Source organism: Lichenostomus cassidix, chromosome 5 (assembly GCF_008360975.1).
Source record: "Lichenostomus cassidix isolate B80296 chromosome 5, HeHo_3.0, whole genome shotgun sequence".
Taxonomy (NCBI): domain Eukaryota; kingdom Metazoa; phylum Chordata; class Aves; order Passeriformes; family Meliphagidae; genus Lichenostomus; species Lichenostomus cassidix.
In genome coordinates, this window is record NC_139486.1 from 6,988,204 (window position 1) to 7,012,759 (window position 24,556).

General features: G+C 39.7%; 1 protein-coding gene across 2 annotated transcripts in view; it reads left to right on the forward strand.

The window, feature by feature from the left end:
* BRF1 (BRF1 general transcription factor IIIB subunit) overlaps positions 1 to 24,556 on the forward strand; it is a 170,540-nt gene that overhangs the window by 49,202 nt on the left and 96,782 nt on the right. For both annotated transcript variants that reach the window (XM_085061172.1, XM_085061171.1), the window contains exon 4: positions 18,765 to 18,796. In XM_085061172.1, the coding sequence (XP_084917298.1) occupies positions 18,765 to 18,796 (32 nt within the window). The remainder of the gene's footprint in view (positions 1 to 18,764; positions 18,797 to 24,556) is intronic.

The following is a 24,556-nucleotide window of genomic DNA, read 5'->3' on the forward strand; positions in this document are numbered from 1 at the left end:
ACGTTTTTTCCCTATAAAGAGCTATGTATAAAGCGTGGTGTTGCGAGAATGACGTGTTTCATGTTTCCAGTTGATGGGAAAGTAAAATTTTCCTTTCCATGTGCTTATTGATGTTGTGTATTCCACTGTGTGGCTCTGTCCTCTTTCCTGCTGCATCCCCTTACTGCCAGGGCTGCTCATGGATGGGCAGCAGTGGGACAGTGAGGCAGGAGGAGCCTCTCAGTGACCTCACCTGGCCTCCAGCTGTGTTGCAGGAGAGCCTGTGTTTCCCTAGGTCCTCTGGATGTCTTCATAGTGTCTGAAGTGGTGCTGGGTACTTGAATTGCTCCACTTGCGTCTGGTGGTTTGCAGTGTTTTTAAAGAGAATTCCTTCTTGAGGAGAAAATAACCTGAAGCCTTTCAAACTGGTTGTGTGACCTTGCCCCCTGGGGGACAGGGCTGGGGACATTGTTAGTGGCCCTCAGGTTCTCGTCTTTTCCCTTGGAGGGGAAAACCATAAACCTTACTTGTGCCTGACTCAGATGTGGCAGGAAAACAGCGAGCGTGATTGCTGACTGGAATTATCCTGCGGGGTGCCCTGTTCTGGAAGTCATCGAGGCTTTCTGCTGGGAGACTGCAATTTTAATGTGGAGATTCTGTACTTGGGTGATTTCCTTTGTTCCATTAAGATTCTGAAAATATAAAAGGGGAAGGGAACTTTTGCATTGTGGTGTGTGTCAACTCAACATCTGACTGTTTAAATCCTTGTGCTAGATGCCCATTACGGATGCTGCAGGGAGGGAGGGGAAAAGCTGCTGTAAGTGCAGTAGTGATAATTGACCCACTTAAGAGAGCTGCTCTAATTTTGCATGTTACAGCATCCTGGAAATTCAGATAAGAATGTTGATCTCTCCAGCTAATAGGATTTCTAAATATATCATCCAAAAGAAGCAGGAGGACTGTAATTTTGCGCGCATGTGTGTGTGCTCAGGCTAATGTTTTGTTTAAGAACTGCACACTCTGAAAATTTGTTTTTCTGCTCACTTGTTACTAACTCAGGATAAAATAGAGCTTGACCTTTGGTCGTGCCAAGGGGAGACCTGATCATGCCCCATTAAATTCACTGATGAAATTCTCACCAGCTTTTGTGTGGAGGGGTGACCAACTTCTTTCCTTTCAGGATGCTGGTACACAGCAGGTGGCTTAAATTGTCAGCTTTTCCATAATGCAGCATTAAACAAGCCATCTGCAGAGATGGAGAGGGGGACAGGGTCACAAGATGGCCTATCAAGATTACAGATTTTGGCTGGTGTTGATTGCTTTGTTTTCCTCATTTAAGGGAAATTTTGCACAGTAGAGGTCAAAATAATACTCTCTTGAAATCTGTCTGCAGAAATACTTTATTGCTTTACAGAGCAGAGTGTTTCAAGTCTTTTTCTGGACAGTTTTTTCTCAAAGCCCATTGATGGGTGTGACTGTTCTGCTCTGCACTGGGGTAGCCTCACCTCCAGTCCTGGGGGCAGATTTGGGCACCACAATATAAAAAGGACATTAAGGTATTAGAGTGTCCAAAGGAGGGCCATGAAGATGGTGGAGAGCCTTGAGAGGAAACTGCTGCTTCACCTACATAGTTTTAATTCTGGAGATCCTTTGCCCTTGCCCATCATACCTTCCTGTGTTGGGACTAACAAGAATCACCATCACTCTCTGGAATAAAGGCACAGGTTTCTGGAGTAGGTTCACTGTAGCCTTTCTCACTATGGACTTGAATTACATGATGTGGATAGTAATAGTGTTTGGCAACCCTGTGCTCCATCACCATGTAACCTTGTGTAACCCAGAAATACAGGCATCTGAGCCAGATTTTTAATGTGTGCAATACTGGCCTGTTATTGCAAGCATAAAAATAAGAATTAATGAGATGAATTGCATGATTTGTCCTCTTAGTAATCGGGTTCCAGTTTGGGGTGTCTGAACTGATGAGGCATTGTTGTGGTAAAGGTGAAATGAGGAAAGAGCCAGAAGCAGGGAACAGGAGAGCTAAAAAGGCATGAGTAATTCTGGGGTACAAATAGGAAGGACAGCCCTCACTGGCAGCTATCAGAGGGGCTGAGGCTGAAAGGTGGTGGCAGAGGCATGGGGGATAACGATGGGAACAACATCAGCATGAGTTCTGGGTGATGGATTAGGGGAGGGAAATGTGATGGCAGAGAGGCCTCCTGCCAGGGAAATAAGTACAAAGGAGGGACGATAAGGAAGGGATCACACCTCTGATGTCTTTGACCTTCAGCGATCCTTGCATGCTTGTGAAAATAAATATTTAACAATCTTCTTAAAGCTTGTTTAAAAGAGGAAATAATTAGGTTGGCTCTCTGCTTAATACAGTTTATCTCTGCATCTGAATTTTGGGGCTTATGTCAGCAAAACCAGAATTATAGCTGGGTGGTGTTTTGACCTGATGGGAGCTAATATGTTGCTAACACCAGCTAAATAAAATACAGTGAAGTACAGCCGGTCATTGTTGTAGCACATTCTTGCTTTTGTCAGAGGATATGCTGGATATGGTGTGGGATGAGGAGGAGACATTTCCCCTTCCTTCCCTGCATGGCCATCCCCCTCTTAAGGAAAGAAAAGAAGGGCAAATTAAAAAAAAAAAAAAAAAAAAAGTCATTACCTGATTCTTTGTTTAAATAAATCCTGACAGTAAACATGATCAATTATGGTTGATGGTTTTGATCTGGTCACTGAAAAATATTCCTGGTTGTAGCTATCACTAATATTTTATGCATTTTAATGCTTTAAAAGTCAATTAGAAAATTAAATGCTCTCTTTCATTAAAATAGAAGATTGTGTGTTTGAATTTTAATGCAGTAAGAATGCTGCCTTGGAACACAAATTCATATTATTAGATTAATTAAGATCAGTAATGCAAAACAGGGTGAACAAAAGCCAGTGCATTGAGACCTATAAGCCCTCCTGTGCTTGCTATTTGCAAATATTTTATCTTGAGATTTTCTCAAACTGTGTCCACTTTCATCATATTCCTATGTCTAATGCAGCTTTTTTCGTCTTGCACTTTTTGATGTCGTAAGAACAAAGTGAAGATATATCAGAGAAACAATATTACCTGTCAAATTGGTTTTGTGAAAACAGGATTCATTCTCACACCTGGCCTGGCCTCATATCTTGAAAGTGGTCTTGATAATGATATCTTACATCCTAATAAAGTAGAAGCCTTTTAAAAATGAGTAAAGGTCCTTCTCAAGAGCTGTCTTATTTCTTTCAGATGTTTGTCACTTGGATTTTGTTTGCATTACGTAGTCTTCATACACAAGCTTCATACTGGAATTGCTTCTCGATGAAACATTTTTAGCATTTTGTGATTCATGCCAAGTAAAAAGCCTTTTTTAACTTTTCCCTGTTCATCTGCCTTTATGGCAAGCCCATGTCCTTCCTCGAAGGCAATTTTAAGTTCAACTGCCAGACTGGCTCAGTATTGTTGTAAGTATGAATGATGTAATACTCAATCACATGATGGTATGTCTGCTATTTTCCCCTCTTTGAGAGAGAGAATAATCTTTCCATCTTATCCAGTTTCAGCAGTCTGGGAAAATAGCAGCCTTAAATGAGGCCCAAAAGAACCAAAATCTTGATTTCTTTCAGAGCTTTTCTTTTGAAGCCAGATGTTCCCCATGTCTTCTTTATTTTGACTTGCTAATTGGAAATAAGATGTTGAAGATAACGTGTGCTTTGAAGCTTGTGTATTGTGTATTTTATTTAGATTTAATCCTTTAAACATTTGACAATAAAACATAAATTGCGGAGCTCTCATCTTTAGATCAGCTGTAAGTGAATCATTTAAGTTTTCAACATCCTTCCAGTTTTGGAGAAACACAGTAGTCTCAGTGATGTTTTGACTGCATATGTTAGTAAAGTGCTATGAGGTTTGCTAATCAGTATTTTTTAAATGGAGATATATTGCTGTTTCTTCAATGATGGAGCAGCTTGGCTCCCAAAAATAAAGTCTTAGCTTATGCCTCAGCAGGGAGTAGAAATCTGAAGAGTGCTCTTCAGATTCCTTTTGTATCGATAAGCAAGGAGGAATAGTGAACAATATATTTTATGTTGTCATATGTTGTGATGAAAAGCAAATTTTGAGAGAGGGGAGATATATAGACTGAAAAAAAAAGCCTTTTAGTGTGAACTAAACATAGCGTGTAACTTCTCCTGGGCTATCATATTTTTAACATGGGGAGAAAACTTTGCAGTGTAAATGCATATTCAGTAACATGACATGTCTTATCACATAAAAAACAGAACTCCAAACATTGCCTCTGTCTTATTGTCCGGAGAAATTCTCACCTTTTCTGTTTCACGGTATTTTTCCTTCTGCAATTGGTCCTTTTAACTTTTTATTGTGCCCGTAGTGGCCTTGCAGCTTCCAAGGGAAAACAAAGTTGGTTTTGTCATTTGAGGTGCTGTAATATGTGGTACAGTTCTAGGACAAACAATGAGCTGGTGTTTCAAGTCAGACTGCAGAAAATTTGAGAGGTTACCTGAACCTGCTTGTTTCTGAGAAAGCACCACTGTGTCCTTGCTTTGCAAGCATTTTGCCCTATTCTAATTCACTTGCATTAAAAATACACTTTTTTTCCTTCCCTAATGAATGCATGGCTTCAGAGTAATGAAGTTCTGCCTATCCAGCTCTGAAGGCTGTGAGATTATAGATGCTTTTCTGTGACTCTTGCTTTTGGGCAAAAGAGCTGGGCTGTCTGAATTGAGACTATTTCTTTTGAAATTTGCCATTGAAATCACCAGTGGACCATCCTTGATCTCCAGGGAAATGAGGAGAGAAATGCAAAATAATTTTTAGTCATTACTGAGGAAGTCTTCTTTTAAAGAGACATTGGGAGGTTTCAGCTGCTGCCTCTCACTTGGTACCTGGGATCAGAGAATGCTCTTTGTGTACTTATCTGCAGTTGAAAGTTTGGTTTTCCCACGTAAGTGCTGTTAACTTCTGCAGAATCTAAGCTGGATTTTCTTTTCCATATGAAAATTTCTGGTCCTTAAAGGATCAGTCTTCTAGAGGAGGCACCAGATGGACTGCATCTGTGTTGCTCTCTGAAGGACTCCCAAATCACTGCATTCTTGTCACATCTGGAGGACCCAGTTCATTGCCAATAATTATTTCCAGTACATATTCAGATTATAGCTTTTCAGTTTCATATTTTTGTCAATGTTCAGTTTAATATTTATTATCATCCACCTAGACTCTAAGCTCCCCCTGTGGCAGAGGAAAGCAACTCAAGTGTTGACTTCTGCTGTTCTCATTCCTCAGACTTTGAATGGGTGGCTTCAGTGCCTCAGCTGTTTCTCACAGTCATTCAATGGTGAAACAAGAGAACGCTCCTGTCCTTGATTCCTGCTGATAATGTTGGCAGCCCTCCCAGCAGAGCTGTGAACTGGTCACTTTCCTCCTGTTTCAGCTGGAGAAGCTGGGAGCACAGTCAGGAGCCAAGAACATTGGCTGCGAGGTAGTACACACAATATGAGGACAGCATCAAGAAAAGAAGCTTCAAAGAAATGTAGCTTGACAGTGTTTCATTACAACAGTCCTTCCTGCTGACAGGCTCTAGCATAGCAGGAAAGACAATACGCAGTATTTTCCACCAGCTCTTCAGCAGTTAGAGGTGTGATATAGGGAAATGTTTATGTAGGTAATGTATCTGAAAGTGGTAAAATATGTAGAAAAGCCTGTGTTCTATGCAGGATTGTAGAATAATTTAGATTAGAAGGCACCTCTGGAAGTTGTTTCTCCATTCCCTGCTCACATCCTCAGTAGATTCCTGAAGCCTTGCTCTGGTTGAATGTTGATTGCCTCTAGCAATGGACACGTCATGTTCTCTCTTGGGCTTTACTATCTTCATGCCAAAGATTTTTTTTTTCCAAATATCTAAACAGATCTTTTCTTGCTGCAGTTTGCTTCTGAGAAGAATTTGACTCCATATTCTCTGTACTCTCTCATTAGGTAGGTAGACAGTGTTAGGTGTCCCCTAAAGCTCTCTCTTCTGCAGGCTGACAAGCCTGGCTGTCTCAGCTTTTCCTCATGTATCACATTGCAGCCCCTCAGCCACCTCAGTGTCACTCTGATGTTGTATTTGTGAGCCCAGATCTGACCAAGGCTCTCCAGGTGCAGCCTCATCAGTAGTGAACAGAGGGGAATATGCACTTCCCTGGTTTGCTGGCTGCACCTTTGCTGACACAGCTCAGTACCTGTTTGGCCTTCCTCAATGGCAGAGCCCAGTGCTGGCTCCTGCTCAGCTTTCCTGTGGGCACATCCAACTCCTTAGTGCCAGCTGCTTTTTCCCTGGTCAGTCCCAGCTCATACTGTAGCAAGGGCTTACTCTGCCTTCATGTGTGAGGTGTTTTAGGAAGTTGAAAGGCAGATGCAGCTCCTGTCAGCCCAGTTCTCCAAGCTGAGATCCCCGTGAGTTGCAGCCCCACCTGAGGTAGGACTGCTCGCCCTGCTTGGTGCCATCTGCATACCTGCCTGGGGTGCCTGTGCCTCCCTGTCTCACTGCTAATGGAGACAGCACTGTCCCCAAGGGATGCCTGCAGCAGCTGTCTGCTAATTGGACTCTGTGCTATTAATCACAGCCCTTCAAACCTGTCCAAGTCCAGCCAATTTAATGCTTGCCTAGGCCAGCAAGCCAGGCTATGATGTCTCAACAACTTGGCTTTAAGAACACTGTGGTGGACCATGTGTTCAGCTTCCACTGCAGTCCCAGTGTCCCTGAGCTGGTGGTGCTGGTTGTGAAACTGGTGGGTAGCTGACACTTTGCACAGGGGTGCAGCTGAATGTTGTCTGTGCACAGGGCAGGTTTTTTGGCTGATGCTCTGGATGTAGAATTTCTCTTTGCTAAGAGTCCGGAGCAATCTGTCTTCTGATGGGCAACACAGCAGGTGCCCATTGATTTAATCTCAGGGTTTTTTAAAGTACTGGTGACTAAAGCCTGTTCCTGGTGTGCAAAAACCCCAGATTCACTTCTGTAAGAGGAGTTAAAAGCCAAAAGGGGAGTCGGGGCCGAACCCTGCCCATTCTCCTTTTGAAGCTGTTGTTGCTGTGCAATCTGAAACACGAGAATTGTGGGGTCAGGAGAAAGGCAAACAAGTGGAAGCTTTTGAAGATGAATGGCCAAGCTTAGAGAGGTGGTACACCTACTTCAGCTTCTTTCTCTAAGGTTATTCCTATGTATTTCTTTTTTTACTAATGTATTAATTATATATTACTCTCTTGACCTAATGCATAAACAGTTGTGGCAGCAGGACTGTAATTGCAGTTTGCTTCCTCTCAGCTGAGGGTCCTGTTACTGGAGATGCAGAATTTATAGTGTTTTATGGAAAAAGTCAGCATTCTCATCTTCTGATTTGAGGAAAGCAAAATGACTTGTTCATCAAGATGTAGATATTTTGTGTCCTGTGTGTGTGTCTATACCTTTTACTGCTGCCTCCCATAATATAGGAGCCCTGTTCTACATACTGCTCTTCTATTTAATTTTGCTAAGACACTGGAATGTACTTTTCCAAGTATGTTGGCTAAACTCCTTGGAATTATTAACTAAAATTGTGAAGAGGAGCAAGTTCTGCAGGCTCACTAACTCTGGTATTGCACTGAGCTTGTTAGCAAAATTCTACGCTGAATTTATAAATCTCAGTGGTGAGAAAAAAGTTATCATTTTTCTGGAAGGCTTTGCAAATATGGCACAATCAGTGAGCAGCTGTAAACATGAGACTCACAATAGCATTCTCAGTTGTTGTTCAGAGCAGAGCTGTATTTTAGGAGCTTGCCATCAGCATGCTGTAGAATGTTATTGGAAATCACACTGCTGGGTTACAATAAAACTACTGCAAGACTCTGGGAAAGGCGTCTAAGGAGATCTTTCCCAGCATATCACTGGCAGTTTTTATTTTCCCAGAGGCAGATGATATGTACATCATTACTGTTTTTTTTCTTCCTTTCTCTCATGAAGAATTCCAGCCGCTGAGATAAGTTTACAGCTTCTTAAAAACTGATAATGACAGAGCAGTCTCTGTGCTGTAAGAGAGACGTGAGATAAGTGCTTGCCATTGCTACAGCATTCAGAAGAAGATAATAAAAAGATAAAAGTTTAAAATGACACTTCAGGAAAATACCTTATTTTCAGCTTGATTAAAGCCATTTAATGAAAGTTGTTAACTTTTAGGGGTATGAGAAATACCATTTGCAAGTAAATTAACTTCAGTGTGTTCACTAACTGATGCTGTGCAACATTGTCTTGAGATGCTTTAAGAGTTCCTACTTAAGTGAAGTAAATATTGACAGTAATACCAACAGAATGCCAGTATCTGTGACAAGTGAATTGTACCAGATTGCTTACTGAATACCTGAGTTTTAGCAGGATCTCAGTGTGGGTTTTTGGCCCCTTCCTACCCTCCTCTCTCCCCACATACCTTGTCTCAGTAAGGGGTTTTCCTTTAGCTCCTTAATGATCCCTTCATAAAGATGTGTAACAAATAACAAAGGAGTTGACATTTGCTTTATCTTTTTTTTTAACACTGAAAATTTACGTGTGCTTACGAAGTGATTTTAGAGCAAATTGGTGCAAAATTGAATTAAATATTAAAGTGAATAAAGGATTTTAAAGTTATTGTAGGAGGTGCTTAGCTATATGTGTTGGACAATAGAGGCATGAAAATTCAGACTGTCATACTTGAAAGGAGGGACTGAATCTGTGATACCTCATGTGTCTTTATTATAAGAAGTGCAGGATGTCTCTTAGCTGTTAAACCCTTTTGCATGTTTTGCACAGGGGGACAAATTTCTTTGTTGATTTACATAGAAAGGATGTAGTTTGGGTCTTTCAAAGGCAGGGAGCTGGTCTGAAAAAGAATTGCTGCCCATAAAGTTAGTTGCCTACTGGGATATTATAGCTGAAACACATTTGAAAGCTTGTTTCTGTGACCTTTTGGGGACACTTGGGAACCCCAGAGTCAAAATGTGTATTATAATAGTAAGATAATCAGGATATTTCAGAGCATTTTACCAAAGAAGGGGGAACTGTTATCTTCATTATAAAAACGTGACAAAGGATGGAATGTTTTTTGTCAGGCAGTGGCAAAAATGGAAACAGAAATCCAGTGTCCTGAGGCACAGCCAAGAGTCCCTCTGGGTTATGCCTTTCAATTTCTTGGGAAAAATAGATTCCCAAAGGGAAGCATTTGTTTCCCATCCTTTTGTGTAGATAAAATACAAAGTGTATCAAATGCCTGTGACTATTTTCCCTGCTTAATAGATCACCTCAAAGATTTATTCTTGTAATTGAACTCTGAAAAGTTAGCTGCCTTTAAAATCTCAGATATGCAAATTCCTCCCTCCACCTGCTCCATTATGCTTGTTCAAGGACCCAGTTAAATCTTGTTCTAGAGACAACTTTTCAAGACATAAATTTGTTTTAACTTTAAAATCCAGTATATTAGGTCCTTGAAGAGAATGTGGCATATTGAGAATTGTATTCCTTTCAAGGTATGATGCATCACTTGTCCCTAGCCCTGAAAGGTATTTTAAATTGGTATTTGATATTTTGAAAGTTAGAAAAGCTATTGCAGTTCTTTTTATTTTTTTAGTTCTTTTGAGCTCTGTTCAGTTGGGCTGAACAGAAAGTATCAGTGTAAGTATCTTCTCACCCTGCCAGTGATAGCTAAAGGCAATCTCTCACTTGTGCATTGCTGGGAAGTAGAAGTGAAGACGTGTTTGCATATTGCATCTTGTCCACAGGTTGGTAAATTCAGATGTGCTAACTCAGTGCTTCTGTCTGTTATCGTATCCCAAGATACCTGGGTAGCTGTCCAAGGAGTTAATGTGAGTTTTCTACGCTCATACTGCCAAATAAACCTCTTTGAACACTCTTCCAGTGGTACTCTAAAGTGCAAGATGCACTATTATATAATTTGGTAAAATGCTTTATTAGTAACTCATTTGGGATATACTACTATTTATAAACCATAAGGCAAGCCCAGTTTAGATAATGCAACCCTCTTTAACAAAACCCAAATTCAGTATACCTCAGTGGTGTTATGACTTACGTAGTTTTCTGCTACAGCGAACATGTAGGAATCTTTTTTTAGGTTTAGTGTAGGCTTTTCTTAATTTGAAAGCATGAGTTGAGGATTTTTCAACCCACCGGTGCAGTGCATCAGTTTAGCTTCATGTATTTGTATTCATTTTATTGATAATATCTAAACCAGGCTGCTTTGAGGAGTTCAGCCAAGTGAAAGTGATGTGTTGCCCTGAGTTCCAAGCACTGCTGGTGAACTATCCTGAGAGCCAAGTTTCCAGCTCCACACTGTGTGTAAGTTCTGTAAAAAACATAGGTGACTGGGGAAGTTGCTGTGAGTTACTGTAATGCCTTTAATCACACTTTGATTACTACAAGAATAGTAATTATCATTTAGGTAGCACATGTGAAAGCACTGCTCCATCCATGCCCCAAGAGAGAGCCAGCCACATCCATGGAGCCATTGCACCTGACATTTTTCCAGTGGAGTGCTGTGGGTGTGAGGGAGGGTGAGAATGTGGAGAGCTCTTCCACCTGCCCAGGCGAGGTTTTCTGATGAGCAGGAATACTCCATTAGGGGGAAAGGTATTGCTGTAGTGCCCACTTCAGAGTACAAGGCCTCCCTTTGGTGCAGTTCAGGTAATGAAAGATTTCTGCAGGCATGTGCCTGTGGGCATCTGATAGAGAAGGGTTTGTCATTGCATTATGTGACATGTGCAGAGATGGTTCTTTTAAAGGCCTTTGAGAGTGGGAAATTGAACACATCCCATTGTACTTCCCACCAAAGGCCATTAAGGAGCCAGCAACCTCAGCAATTCATTCATTTTGAAGCTGTGTTTTCTCTTAAAACAAAGGCTCTAGTGTCAGAAATTTCTTGCTAAATGAGTGACGGTGTTTTATGTGTATGATATTAGATCATGCCTGTGCATGGATAAATCAATTCCACTGATACTGGCAGGAAAGCAGCATCTGAGTTTGTGTGCATGTCCCAGTGCTGGGACAGCAGCTGTCACACTCCCATCCCAGCAAAGGTCTGCTGAGATAATTCACCCAGGAGCACTTAATACCAGTGCATTTGCCTCAGTATGGGTATGAAAGCTAAGATGTAACACTTGGCTTCTGGCATGGGAAATGTAAAACATTCTGTGTCCACAGAATTTGGCTTTATTCTGATTTAATTGAGCACTGTAATACTACTTTTTTGAAAAGTGTAGGGGAGTGCTTACTGTGGGTAAACCAAAGCAGTACTGTGACAAACTCTCACGCAGGAACTGTGTATGTACTTAAAACATGGGAAGTGTTATCAGTTTTATAACATTTGGGGTTGCTATAAAGCAGTTACTCTGCAAGCTTTCTCTCCTTGTTTTAAGGCTTCTCTTTCAGATAAGGCAGGTCTTTGTGTTCTGGAGCAAGCTGGGGAAAACTGCAGACTTTAAAGAGAAATTTGAGAAGGTGGGATGGGTGACAGAGAGATTGTCTCAGGCTCTAGTTGTGGAGAATGGTTTAAGCCACCATGAGCTGGCGCAGCTTCAGAAAGAAGTTATCTTGCTTTGGCCTTGCCTGCTCAGTGCTCCCCCAGTCCATCCCCTGCCTTCTATCAGCCCAGGTGTTTATGCAGTTACATGTGAACTGGGGAGTTACTTCAGCTGAAAACCGACACAAAAAGGAAAGAAAAAAAGGTTTATTTCAGACATTTCATTTGGCTGGTTTGCCATGTTGCTGCACAAATAGCAACCATGGGGAGGGGGTGTTAATAAACTGAAATGGAGCTAGTTATGGCAGGGGTTTTTTTGTTATTTTTTCATATTTTTACATATTTCCAAAGTCTTCCATTTGGAGTTTTCTGAAAAAGCAGTGTGTCAGGCTCATGACTGTGCTGATTTTCCTTTGCCACTTCTGAGCAGGCAGTGATTTTCCTCTGCTGCTTCTCTCAGCCAGCTGCTTCACGTTTCCAAATGTGTGCTTTGCTGCTGTGCTGAATACTTGAGAGCCATCTCAGAATAGTTCTTCTGAGCCTGCACCTCTGACTTCTTTGGAACTTTCCTTTCACCGTTGGTACAAGAGTCATAACCTTTATAGACTTTGTACACACAGAAAAGAGAAAGAACTGAACTCCTTCAAATTTACTTGAATCTTTACTATCAATGTCCTCCTTCCCAGCTTATTTTTGTAAGCCTACTTTATTATCCAGTTGTCACTCTGTGCAGATTTTTGGACTGTTTCATACCTGCTTGTGTCTTCTGCAGTGATTTTACAATTTATTATGGTTTCTTTTTCCCCTTGCAGCTTCAGCTTTGCTCCTTTCCCGCTGCTTCTCTCACATTCTCATCTGCCAGCCCTGCTCTTCTTTTAAGTTCTTCCTTAAACCTTGCTTCTCCTAGCAACCTCTCTTGTTTTTCCCTCACCAGTGCTTGTTCAATTTACTGTTCAGGGGACAGGGTCTCTCTTTCTTGTTTGGAGACTTTTTGTTGTTTGAATATAGCCAACTGTTATTTATACATGGCCACATCATTCAAGTTGAAGATTAACCTCATGTCTCTCAGAACTTTTAAATTAATATTTACATTTTCATTCTATGCCTAAATTTTCTTTTCCCTAAGCAAATATACTAACTAGATTATCTTTCAGGGGCTTAGTATGGATATTCTTTGCATATTTTATCCCTTTGATACCGTGTATAATTGTGAGTTGACTGTACAAGCATTCTGAGGCAAGAAACGTGTTTTTTACTTTTTTTTCTGTTGTGTTGCTCTGTGTTATAAATTTACATGTGACTGTTATAAATTTACATAAGACTATATAAATACTTGGCACTACCCCACAAAGCAGTTTTTTTACTTGAAGTCAGTAACATTGGGAGCACAGCTTAGCCCCAGTCCTTTGAAGACCATGTTCTCCAAGGGCAGCATTTTCAGAAGAGCTGAACGCTTGCTGTGTATTCAGACAGGCTGGGTGCTTTGGAAAATGTTCCTCTAAATGGCAATGACTCTGAAGACAATTATTAAGAAAAGCTGCAGCATTAATTCAGGAAAGACTGAACTGTATGTGTGTTGGAGCCTGAAGGTTGATGTAGCTCGCAGGCCTTGGATCCTTCCTGTCTGCAGCAGCCCAGATTTGTCTGCATCTGCTGGAGATGCAGGAGGGGAGAACTGGTGTCAAAGGCTAATTCAGGTCTTAGGTGAGCCAGAAAGCCACACTTGTACCCCTTTCAGTTAATGCCATGGGATGAGGCAGGCTGAATGCAGCCCCAAATGCTCTTTGATGTGCCTGGTGCTTGTACAACACTGAATTACTGCTGCTAACTTTGCCTTAGCTGTGAAGGTAGTGAGGCTGCATGTGCTGAAAAAGAGCTGCTGGAGGAACGTCCTGATAGACCTGGGGAACGAGTGGGACACTGCTTTTTGTTCTTAAATTGGGTATTTAGAATACAGAATTTAGAACAATACAGTTTTATGAAACACAGTCGTGCAGCTGTGTGCAAAGAAGAAAAAAACCCTGCAGACCAAAATGCAGTTTATTTTTTGTCATGCATTAATCTACACATAAATAAAGATTGCTTTTTCTAAAAATGGCATTTGTGCTTAGCAGTTTGATTTGTTAAGTGCTGTTTTTTATTTGTGTACTTGAGTGCACCCTGTGCTACATGGACTTCTTTGCACAAACAAAATTGGAGAGTGAAGAAATTTTGGAAGCTGGCTCTGTAGGGATTCAGCCTCGAGGCAAAGCTTTCATTAGGGTTGTCAGAAATGAGTTTTCTACAAAAGAATGGGGTTTGGTTATTATTTTCTAATTGTTTTAGTTCAGTGTCATTGGAAAGAGAAATGTTTACTTTAAACAATTAGTGTTGTCAGTCAGTGTCAATTAATGGCTAATTAAAATGGTGAAAGTTTGTGAAACAGCAGAGGTGTAACTGTGATAAGTCATAATCAGAAATCATACAGTGTATGAAATTATGGAAGGGGCAGGTTATGAATTGGGTGTTGAACTGAAAGGTTGAAAACAGGGTTCTGGGCCAGCCAAATGCTGTCACAGTTTTTCGCCCTGGTATCACCCCACTTCTCTGTTCACCCTCCCTTTTGTCTTATCTCCACGTGTTTGTTAAAGAAGGTGCTTCTGGGAAGTTCCCATTTGTTATGTAGTTTATCCAGAACTCTGACACGGACACTGCAAATATTTCTTCTCATTTAGAACTTGAGAAAATTTTGTTTTAATATTCAGAGTTCTTTTTTGGGTTTTTTGTTTTTGTGGGTTTTTTTTTGCTTTTTAGACACGTTTCCTATTAAGCTTTGCTTTTTTACTTGCAGCCAGCTGAATTGCTGCTGTTGAGTTCGGCAAGTGGGATTATGTTTAAATATTTTATATATTTAATGGATCTGGCTTTAGTTTTTGTGAGAAACAGAAAATGTTTTACCTTAAGCTGAATAAAGGTGACACTTCATTATGGTCAGCAGGACTCTTATGGAAGTCAGATTTCTGCTGAGTGGCTTACAGTCACAATTCCTTGGCACCAATCCTCCTTCCATGGTATGGCTGCTTTGTAGTAAGCTTGTAAAAATAAGTAAAAAAATGTTCCAAGTGTAACTTAAAAAAAACTAACTAACTAAATCAAATAAATACTAGACTATTTGTCTTCTCCCTGCTTCTTAATACAGGCCTGTGTCTCTCAGATATGACATCCTACACAATGGAAGGATTTTGAAACAGTACCATGAAATAATCCAAAGATTTCCTGATTATTGTAGATTTTCAGACACTAAAGATTTAAATTTTTGTGTAAAATTTTTAGGAGGGGTAACAACTACATTGTAAATGATAGCTGTTATTTTAACAGCATCTTCCACAATTTATTCCTGCAAATGGCAGATTTGCCTCCTGCTAGATGGTATTAAAAACCAGGGGGATTTTGCTGCACAAGTACTTTAGGATTGCTGGAATACGTAAAATGTAGGTCTCTCTGAGGCACAAATGCATGTTTGTTTTGGTATTTTGGGTTTTAGGTTTCCGGTGCTATTCATTTCTTCATGAACCTTTGTTTCCTCTGGTGCTGAGAATGAGATCATTATTGCTGTGAATCATGGAGCTCTCATATTATCCACAGATTTTTGGATTGTAAAGGCAGAAAGGGACCATTTTGCCCACTCTGTCTGACCTTTTGCATCATGTTGATCATGTTGGTGAAAAGTTTCCCTTGAATTTTTTTTTTGAAGCAATGCCTTTAGACTTATTTCATCTTGATTTAGACATTTAGACATTTCTAGTAATGGACAGTCAGTTGCATGTCTTAGTGAAACTTGCTTAAAGAGTGAAAAGCAAAGGAAAAGCAGTTTAAAACCATTAATGTGTTTTCTTTTTTTTTTTTTTTTAATTTTTATTTTGGACACATTTATGACCTAAGTTTGCTTGTGTATATCTACAGTACCAGTAGCTTTCCATCCCTTTAAGAGCTTTTCCATGTGGGTAACAGTCTCCATATGTAAAATAATCATTGTTTTCTTCCAGCCTCAAAGAAAACATTTATCTTACGATTGTATAATTTTTGAATACATATTAAGTATTATCTGCTGCTCTCAGCTGTTGTTGTATGTTCTCCTGAACTGTTCCAGCCATGAAAGGAGTTTGAAAACAACGGCCTGTTTTTACAACCACTTCCTGCTGATAATCGTGCCCACAATATTCACAGTGAAGGCCAACCCAGTGCTACTGCATGACTCAAGTTTCCCCTTTTGCTTTGCTCTAGCAGCAACACATCTAATCAGGGACAGGGATTGCTGGAGGCTACCTTAAATGAAATCCAGAAGCACCACATTTTTACTGTGACCTTTGCTTACAATTTCGGTGGACACTTGAACTAACTTCTCTGAGGAGCAAAGGAACTGGATGTTAAAGCATCTATAGTGTAGCTCTAAACTGATTCTGAGTTGCTTGAACCCTGCAAGTGGATTTCCCAGCTCCTTAGCTCTGATCTTGTGTCACTAGGAATGCATGGAATGCTCTCTGTTTCTTCTTGGACAAAATATGATGTTGTTTTCCTTACAGTAATAAAGCCTGAGTTCTTGTACTGTGTTAGGAAGTTTAGATTTTCCACCAAAGTGTGTTGAACAGTTTGAGGAGGTTGAAGAATACTCTGGTATACAGAGTTCATAACTGAAATGCCTGGGTTAGAAAAGTACCTCTCTGTCTCACGTAAGATCTGAATGCATTTGGCACTGATGCTCCTCCTCCAGTGTCTCCAGTGACAGCAGCCAGGCTCTAGGACCACTCAGTTACTCACTTTGCTGCCTCAATAACCTGCTTTTCTTTTGGTGTTTCAGGATTCCTCACCCCCCCCCCCACCCCCAAATTGTGGTGAGATCTATCAGATATGAGTGGTAATTTTACTTTGTCTCAGTGGGGATGGTATCTCAGGATGGGCATAGAATAATCAGGCACTCAAGTCAATAATGAGCTGGGAACATTTTCAGATTTAGAATATTTCTTGAGCACAAAATTGGCATAGTGGTTTCTTTCTAGATCTGTTTGATGAGCTGACAATTATTACGGCTCCTTGGCAATTGCATTGCTAAAGTCGTTCCATTTTCTCTTTTTTCACTTTTACAAAAAATTTGCACTGAATTCAGTATTACACTGTGTAGATTTCTAAACTGTGTATTTTACAGATGGTTTTTGTTAGCAGTTTCCTTACTGTGTTAAAATTTCAGATTACTGTAATGTCTTGCATAATACTACCTATAATGGATTTGTGATTTTTTTCAGAGCCATACTGAATTTTCAGCTGATTAACTACCCATCTATGCTGTGGTTTTTAATGTGGAAATTAATTTCCACTAAATAATATTAACATAATGTGTTGAATTTTGTAACAAATTTGGAGTACATTCATACAATTTCAAATGCAAACTAAGGGTAGAAACGCTCAAGGATAAAAGTTCTTAACAAGGAAAATGTTTATGTATAAACTGATTACGTTATCTGAATTACTCTCCTTCCACAGCTGATAATGTTTAGGAGAAATGTGTACTGTATTACTCTGGCTTACTTGAAGAACATTCACTAATACTTACGTTACCACAACATGCACCAAACTACACTGATGTCCCTGTATTTTATATAATGTTATATTTCTTAACACATTGCTACATACAAAAACTCAGATACAACCCTGCATTCATGTTTTCTCTCTCTTTCTCTCTCTTTCTCTCTCTTTCTCTCTCTTTCTCTCTCTTTCTCTCTCTCTCTCCCCTTCTCTCACACTTTACCTTGACACTCCTTTTAATAATAAAGCCAGAACCCTTTTACAACATTCAAGCCACACCTGAGTAGCTGATAGGAGATCCGGCAAGTGTTCATTAACAGCAGCAAAACGGCTACCTTTGCACTTTGGGCTTCATTGTGCCTTTTTTTTTCTCTCTATTTGGATACTGCTAACACAATACATTCATAAGTGTGCTTGCTTTCAGTTAAATCTAATGGAAACTTGTAGTGGTTTGGCTTGTTTTTAGCTATTATGTGTTCCAAGTGTGCCCAGTAGTCAGTAGATGGTGACCTAATATTTTGCAGTAGCTCAGGATATTGTGAAGGGAGTGAAAACTGAAAGGTAACAACTGATTTGGTTGGCTGGAGAAGGAAGTAGCCAAAGCAGCTTTTCCTTCCCAGCTCTTTGACACGTCCTCTTAGAAGAGAACAAAACAAACTGATTTCAGTTTTCTTAGTTTGCTCTTTTGTCTGTGTTAGTGTGTTCCTAAGCTGGCATAGGAGACTGATGATGATTTATATTCTTAAGTTTAATAGGAGCATTCTATCTTGATGCTATTACTGTTTTTAGTTATCACAGAGTAATATAATGGCCTGAGTTGGAAGGGACCTTGAAGATCATCTTGTTCCACACCTCTGCCATGTGTAGGGACACCTTCCACCAGACCAGGTTGCTCCAAGCCCCATCCAGCCTGGGCTTGAACACTGACAGGGACCCAGGGGCAGCCACAGCTTCTCTGGGCAACCTGTGCCAGGGCCTCAGCACCCTCACAGTACCAAATTTCTTCCTAATATCCAGTCTAACCCTTCTCTCATTTTGAAGCCATTTCCATTTGTCCTGTCACTACAAACTCTTCTCCATCTTTCTTGTAGGCTCCCTTCATGTACTGGCAGGCAGCAATTAGGTCATCCCAAAGCCTTCTCTTTTCCAGGTTGAACAATCCCAATTCTCCCAGCCTTTCCTCATGGCAGAGGTGCTCCATCTCTCAGCTCTTCTTGGTGGCCTCCTCTGGACTCTGTGCAACAGGTCCATGTCCTTCCCGTGCTGGGACCCCAGAGCTGGATGCAGCACTGCAGGTGGGGTCAGAGCAGAGCAGAGGATCCCCTTGCCACTGGGTCTTTCTTAGGCTGCAGGATATGGTGAGTATTGTAGGTCACACAAGGTGTTGGCTTGTTCTTTGAAACCATCACTTCACAGAGACAGCTTGAGCAGTAAATTCAGCAGGTGCAGGCAGGGTGTTTTGGGCAGCTGAACAATTAACTGGATGTTGGCTGTTAACATAAGTGGTGAATTGACCTAACCTGTATTTGGTTTTTTTTTTTACAGTTAACCTGCGTTTATTTCTTCCCTTTCGTTGGCTTCCTAATGAAATGAAATGAAATTATTAAAAAATACTGTCACATTCAAAAAGCATATATATTCCTTGACTTCTTTCACAGATATGTTACTTGACCTCAGTGACCTTCTTCAGGTATTGTACCCTTTTTTAATTTGACTTTTTAAAAAAAATTGTTAAACTTTAAGATGTTTTTATTTTTCTTTAAAAATTCTAAGTGGAAAATCACTGGGTTCAGAAATCTGAGTAATTTTCCAGTAAAATTAAATGTCAAAAAAATTTTAAAGCTACAAATAACATCACAAGAGTTAGTATGATCCTTTTATCAGGATTCAGTCACTGCAGTGGCAGGGGGTCAGATTCTACATATTTTTAAAACAGTAGTTGGTGAAGACAGAAACAACCTTTTTGGTAGGTAAATGTATTTGTGAGCTTCAGAAATGTGTTTAAAAAATGCATTTTGAGAGAAATACGAACTTGCTCTGTCTGTGGAAATAGAAAGCTCTGCTGACATATGTTGTCTTACCCTCATTCTCTCTGTTACAACTGTTTTACATACAATGTGAGTAGGTTACTTGCATCTATTTTTGTCCTCCCAGCTGTCTTGGTAAATGGCATCCCTCTGAAGCCTATTTATTGCTTGAAGCAATCTGCTGGAATTGCAATAATCAAATGAATCTTCAATTCTTAATTGTAGTAACTTTTTTATCTTTTCTAAACTCTGATTGAATTATTTTGATAGCTCACAACCAAACACTGCAAGTGTAGAATGGGAGGTCTGTTTCCTTCTAAACACAGGTAGTTTTTCATGGTGATGGTTTTGAAATAGAATGATCACAGTAATATGAAGAATAGTCACAATGAGAACAAGAAGAAGAGGTATTGTATCTGTAAGAGGAAAAGGAAAAGATGTATTGTCAGCAGAAACAGACAAGAAAGATTGAATGATTTGTCTTTTTCCCTCTGTGCATTCCAGGCAGAAAAGATGCTGAGACAGGGCTTATGAGGACCAAAAGGTTAAAGAGGGGTAACTGAAAAAATGGGAGAGACAGAAATACATTAGTAGTAGGGAAATAATCAACCCCTGAAAGAGAAAAATCAAGATTTCAGTATCTTGATCTGCATTATAACTGTGTCTTCTGATGAGCTCTACTTTATGGCTTCTTTAAGGTGAATCTGAGCAAACAGGAATATTGAATGTTATTGTTAACTGTACCTATCCAGAAAGTCCTGTTTAAGAAAGCATTAATGAGTTTTTGAGGTTCTAGCTTGATGGTTTTTTTTTCTCCCACCCCAAGTCTGTTAAAAAAAAAATCAAGCAAACCCCCACAAACAAAACCACAAACGAAACAGAAAACCACAACTACAAACCAAGTCAAAAAAGAAAAAAAAACCCAAAAAACCACCAAACCACCTTGATGGCAAAACATTTGTGGCCCAAGCAGAAAATTTCAGTACATTCTGCTTTAGATGTCTTTTACCACAAAACCTGGACCTAAAAATGAATTAGTTTATTAAAAATAGTTTGTTAGATTGTACTGTTTTTTTCTTGAAGTTCCTCTTTTTTTCAAGGACTGCTCTCCCATCCTGAAGTTTGGATATAAATGTTATTAAGGAAGAAGAGTTGAGAGCAGTAGTAGTAGTAGTGGCAGTGGTATTACCTTTCCAAAGTATTTAATTTGTTCATACTCATCTGTACAAAATTTGTCATAGTGGCCCAGGTAACTTTTTCTTGGTGAGATGAGAAGGGTATTGATTTTATATCATAAAAAAATCACATCTGAAGTCTAATAAATGAGCCACTGCTGACCTGCACCAGCTCTGGCTTAGAAACTAATAGTGAATGTTGAGATTTTTCTTCAGAATGTTCTTGATGCAGCTCAGTTGCAGTGGGAGGTGAGGGACTGCAGGGCTCTTTGCCATCTGACAGCAGGAATTTTGTAAGAAAGTCACCACGTGAAACATCCTTACATATTGTCTCCATGGAGGCTACTGTCTGCATTACTGAATGCCCTGAAATAGGTTTCAATGCATTTGATGGGGAAAAAAAATCATAGAATCATTAAGGGTAGAAAAGACTTTCAAGATCACTAAGTTGAACCATCAACCACCACCATGTTCACCACTAACCATGTCCTGAATCTGCTGTTACCTGCAACTCAGTATTTGTTTAATGACCTGTCTTGTATTCTTTCTCTCGTGATGTCTTTAGCCTTTTTTCTTTAAAAACAAAAACAACAACAAAAGAAAAAAAAAAGAAAAAAAAAAAAGAAAAACCAGGGGTTAGAGGAAATCCTAAGCATGACCTCTTTGGCTCTGGTTTGTACTTGTACAGCCTCTCTTCCTGTCTTTCTTGAGTTGGTTTTGGACTGAAAAATACTAAAAAAAAAAAAAAAAAAAAAAAAAGGCTGTCCCCTACAGTGTAAAGTGCTTTTAGGATAGCATTGTGCTGCTAAAACCTAGTAATAGAGGAGACTAATTTTGACTGTTAATGGCAGTCTGTTTAAAAAGTCATATCAGTTTTCCTCTTACGCTGATGACTGAGATGTGGGAGTTTGTCTTGTTCCACTGGGGAACTGCTGCATTTCATAATAGTTTTTGGAGCTTAAAAATTGCTGCCATCTTGGGAAAAGCCAAAACATCATTTTGTCTTTTGTCTTCTTTTTTTAATTGGAAAGTCAATTTCTTTGGTGTTTTATCTTCATGTGAAATATATCTTAAGTCTTGGAAATCTCCTATTGAAAGTGTTGTCAGATCCAGAATGCCTCTGATACATTTGGGGTTTGAAGCATGATCTGAAATGAACTGAAAATGTCCAGAGCAGTGCTACAAATCAGGCACCTTCCTTGTGCTGAGCAGTCGTGCTGCTTGTTGATTGAGTTGGAAGGACGACCAGTCATCAGTCTCTGACAGGGAAAGTACTTGCTTATATTTTCAGATCCTGCATTTTACTTGCAAATAAAGTCCTTAGAGAGGTCTGCAATCAGGCCTTTTGTTTGCTTTTTTGTTAGTCCAATCTAAGCGACAGGCCTGGCTTGTTTAGGAGAGCTGCAAAGCCTGTCTAGCCTTGGCCAAGTTTTGAACAGTTTGGGTTTTCTCCCATCTTTCCAAGCATCCCGTTCCTTGCACCTGGAGAACTATTTGGCTGAAGGCTCATCTCAGTGTGGTGAAACACTGCCTTTCACATCCTCAGAAACTGCTGGGCTTTTTTTTCAGTCTCTTGTCATCTCCAGTGTCATGGTCTTTGCAATGGGGCAGTAAAAGACTTTGGGGAGAGGTTTTGGCACTGCTTTGATCTCCAGTTTCAGCCTAGTAGAATATAACTTTTAGTGTGCCTTGTGGTGTTTCCTTTCCTGCTGTTAAACAAGGCTGATGTTCAGTGAAGAGGTGTTAGACATCTGAAGAGCCAGGCTCTTCAGAGGAGTGTGCAGCAGGAAAATTAGCAGCAATGGGCATAATTAATTAAAATATGATGTCTCTACTTGATATCAAGAAAAGGTTTTTCATTATGAGGACATCCAAGTGTGGAAACAGGTCTCTCACAGCAGTTTGGAAGTCTTTATCCATCAAGGCTCTCAAGAGCCAGAGCAACCTGGTCTGTTGTGTCTGCCCCTGCTTGGAGCAGGAGGTTGGGCTGGAGACCTGCTGAGATCCATTCCAACCTGATCTACACTGTGGCTCTAGCTAAGGGAGCCAGGATGCTCAAGAAGTGAAAATCAGTTACCAGTACTTGCTTGGTCTAGTCCTCCTTTGTTCCCTCTTTCACTTCAAAACACAGCTCTCATCTCTATTTGTTCATCTTCAGTTTGTCTAGTCAAGAAACAGTATTTTTTTGTCTAGAAGGATTTTTGTTGTGAGTTATTTTTGGACACTTGTTTTTATTTATTTAATATAAAGGCAGCATTGGGCTCTGTGACTTCTCTATGATTGTCACAAATTATTGCTCTTTGACTTTTGTGCATACATGGTTTGATAATGGCTTATTGTACTGCTGTGGTGCTGGAGGAAGAACTCCAGAACTGCCATGGATGTGATTAGCAGAAGGAGAGTCTCCCTTTGGAGTCCCCACACTGAAGGCAGTGCTTTAAAGCACAGTATGAGAGGAAGCTGCTTAATTTTGATTTGTGTCTCTTTTGAACGACAGCCTGACAAACTGAATTCAGTACTTGTTTGTATTTTTGTGTGTTAACCTTTTGACTGCTCTAAATGCAGTATGGACCCAAAAAATAGGAAGCTTTAGTTTATTGCATGGAGAAAGGTAAAAAAGGGTATTCTTTTAAAGACTTTACTCCTTTGCTTCAGTTTTTAATACCCTTTGTTAATTTAAAGTTATTAACATGTTGACTGTATTTGCCTTTATTGCCCCTATGCAAATTGCTATGTTGATTGAGTTAATTTAAACAACCTGGTTGGGACCTTCAGGCATTACTACACTAGAAATGTTAATAATGAATCAAATAACCACAGGTGCCTCTTTCCCCAGCAACAGACACTCTCCTTAAAAACTCATTTGCTTTTCATGCTTGCTTAATTATTTAGGCAAGCAGCCATGGATGTTTCACAGTGTGAATTTTCATTGTGTTCCAACTGCCCAGTCTTTGTCTTTCTCGAGGAACATCTTAACCACTGTCACCATTTGTAGCACTTTGCCAGTGTGTCACACCATGGTCTTGAAAAGCCTTTTTGGAAATTGCTTGTAGAAGGGTTATTGATTTATAACTTTGGAACTCACGGTCAAACAAAAACTTCCATTCAATGGTGGCAGCTTTATTTTTTCTACTGTCCAGAAGTTAACATGACCTGGTAATGTGCTAAATGTTTGAATGGGAGACTCCATTTTTGCCAAAGAGAGTTTAAAATTCTGGAAGGTGTTAGCCTGATGAATGAATTCCTGTGTTACTGGAAATGAGGTGTGTGTTGTTATTTCTGAAAGTGGAAGTATATTGGTATTTGTGAACAGATCAGGCATGATGTGAAAGCAAAAGGAAATTATGAAAGGATAAGAGTCTCTCTGGAAGTGTCCCTTTGAAATCAGTGTCTGATGACTGACAGATGTGAAATGAAAAGACTCTGTCTCCAAAAAATACTGTGAAGGGCAAAGAGCATAACAAGTAGAAGAATCTTGTTGTGAAGATGTAACTGAATAATTGGAAGCCATTCCTTCACTAAATGCCCTTTTTAATTAACATAATGTGTTTGATAATGAGAACAGAAATTAACTATTGGTAAAGGACAACATCTTAGAGAATCTTATGGTCTCCTATAAAAAGGGGTTTTTGCAATGCCTTGGTGAGTACATACTTTTTTGTCTGAAAAACATCTTCCTGCTAAAGAATCTACTTTTTTTCTTTTTTTTTTCTTTTTTTTTTTCCCCCCCCCAATAAAAATCTGTAATGGGTCCACATGCTTGTAAACTTACTGTGTTAAATATGAGTTGAATGTAAAAGAATATGGTAAAACCTATCAGGGTATGCAGATATTTTAAAATCTCCCCTCTAACAGAAGTTGACACCCCTCTATTGTATTCGGTGTTGATGCTTAAATCTAGTGGTTCCATCAAATTTAGGAAATTTTAATACCTGGTGAAAATCTGCAAAAAAGGAGCACAAGTCTTGTGCAAGTGTATAAAGCAATTGTCTCACTTCAACAGTTTTGACTGGGGAGAGTTTGAGAAATACTGTTTTTCAGTATGATCCTTTTAAATTAAGGGGAAAAGAAGCTGAAGTTGATGTGGTAAGCTTTAAAGCTGCACCAATTCAAGTTTAAGTCAGAGACATCCTTTTAGAAGGGCATTTTTGTTTATTCACCATTCCAAGAACTCATATAAAATTAGGTTTTATAAATGCAAATGTCATATGATTCTAAATTTGGAGCGTTAAGCTTTTGATGGATTGG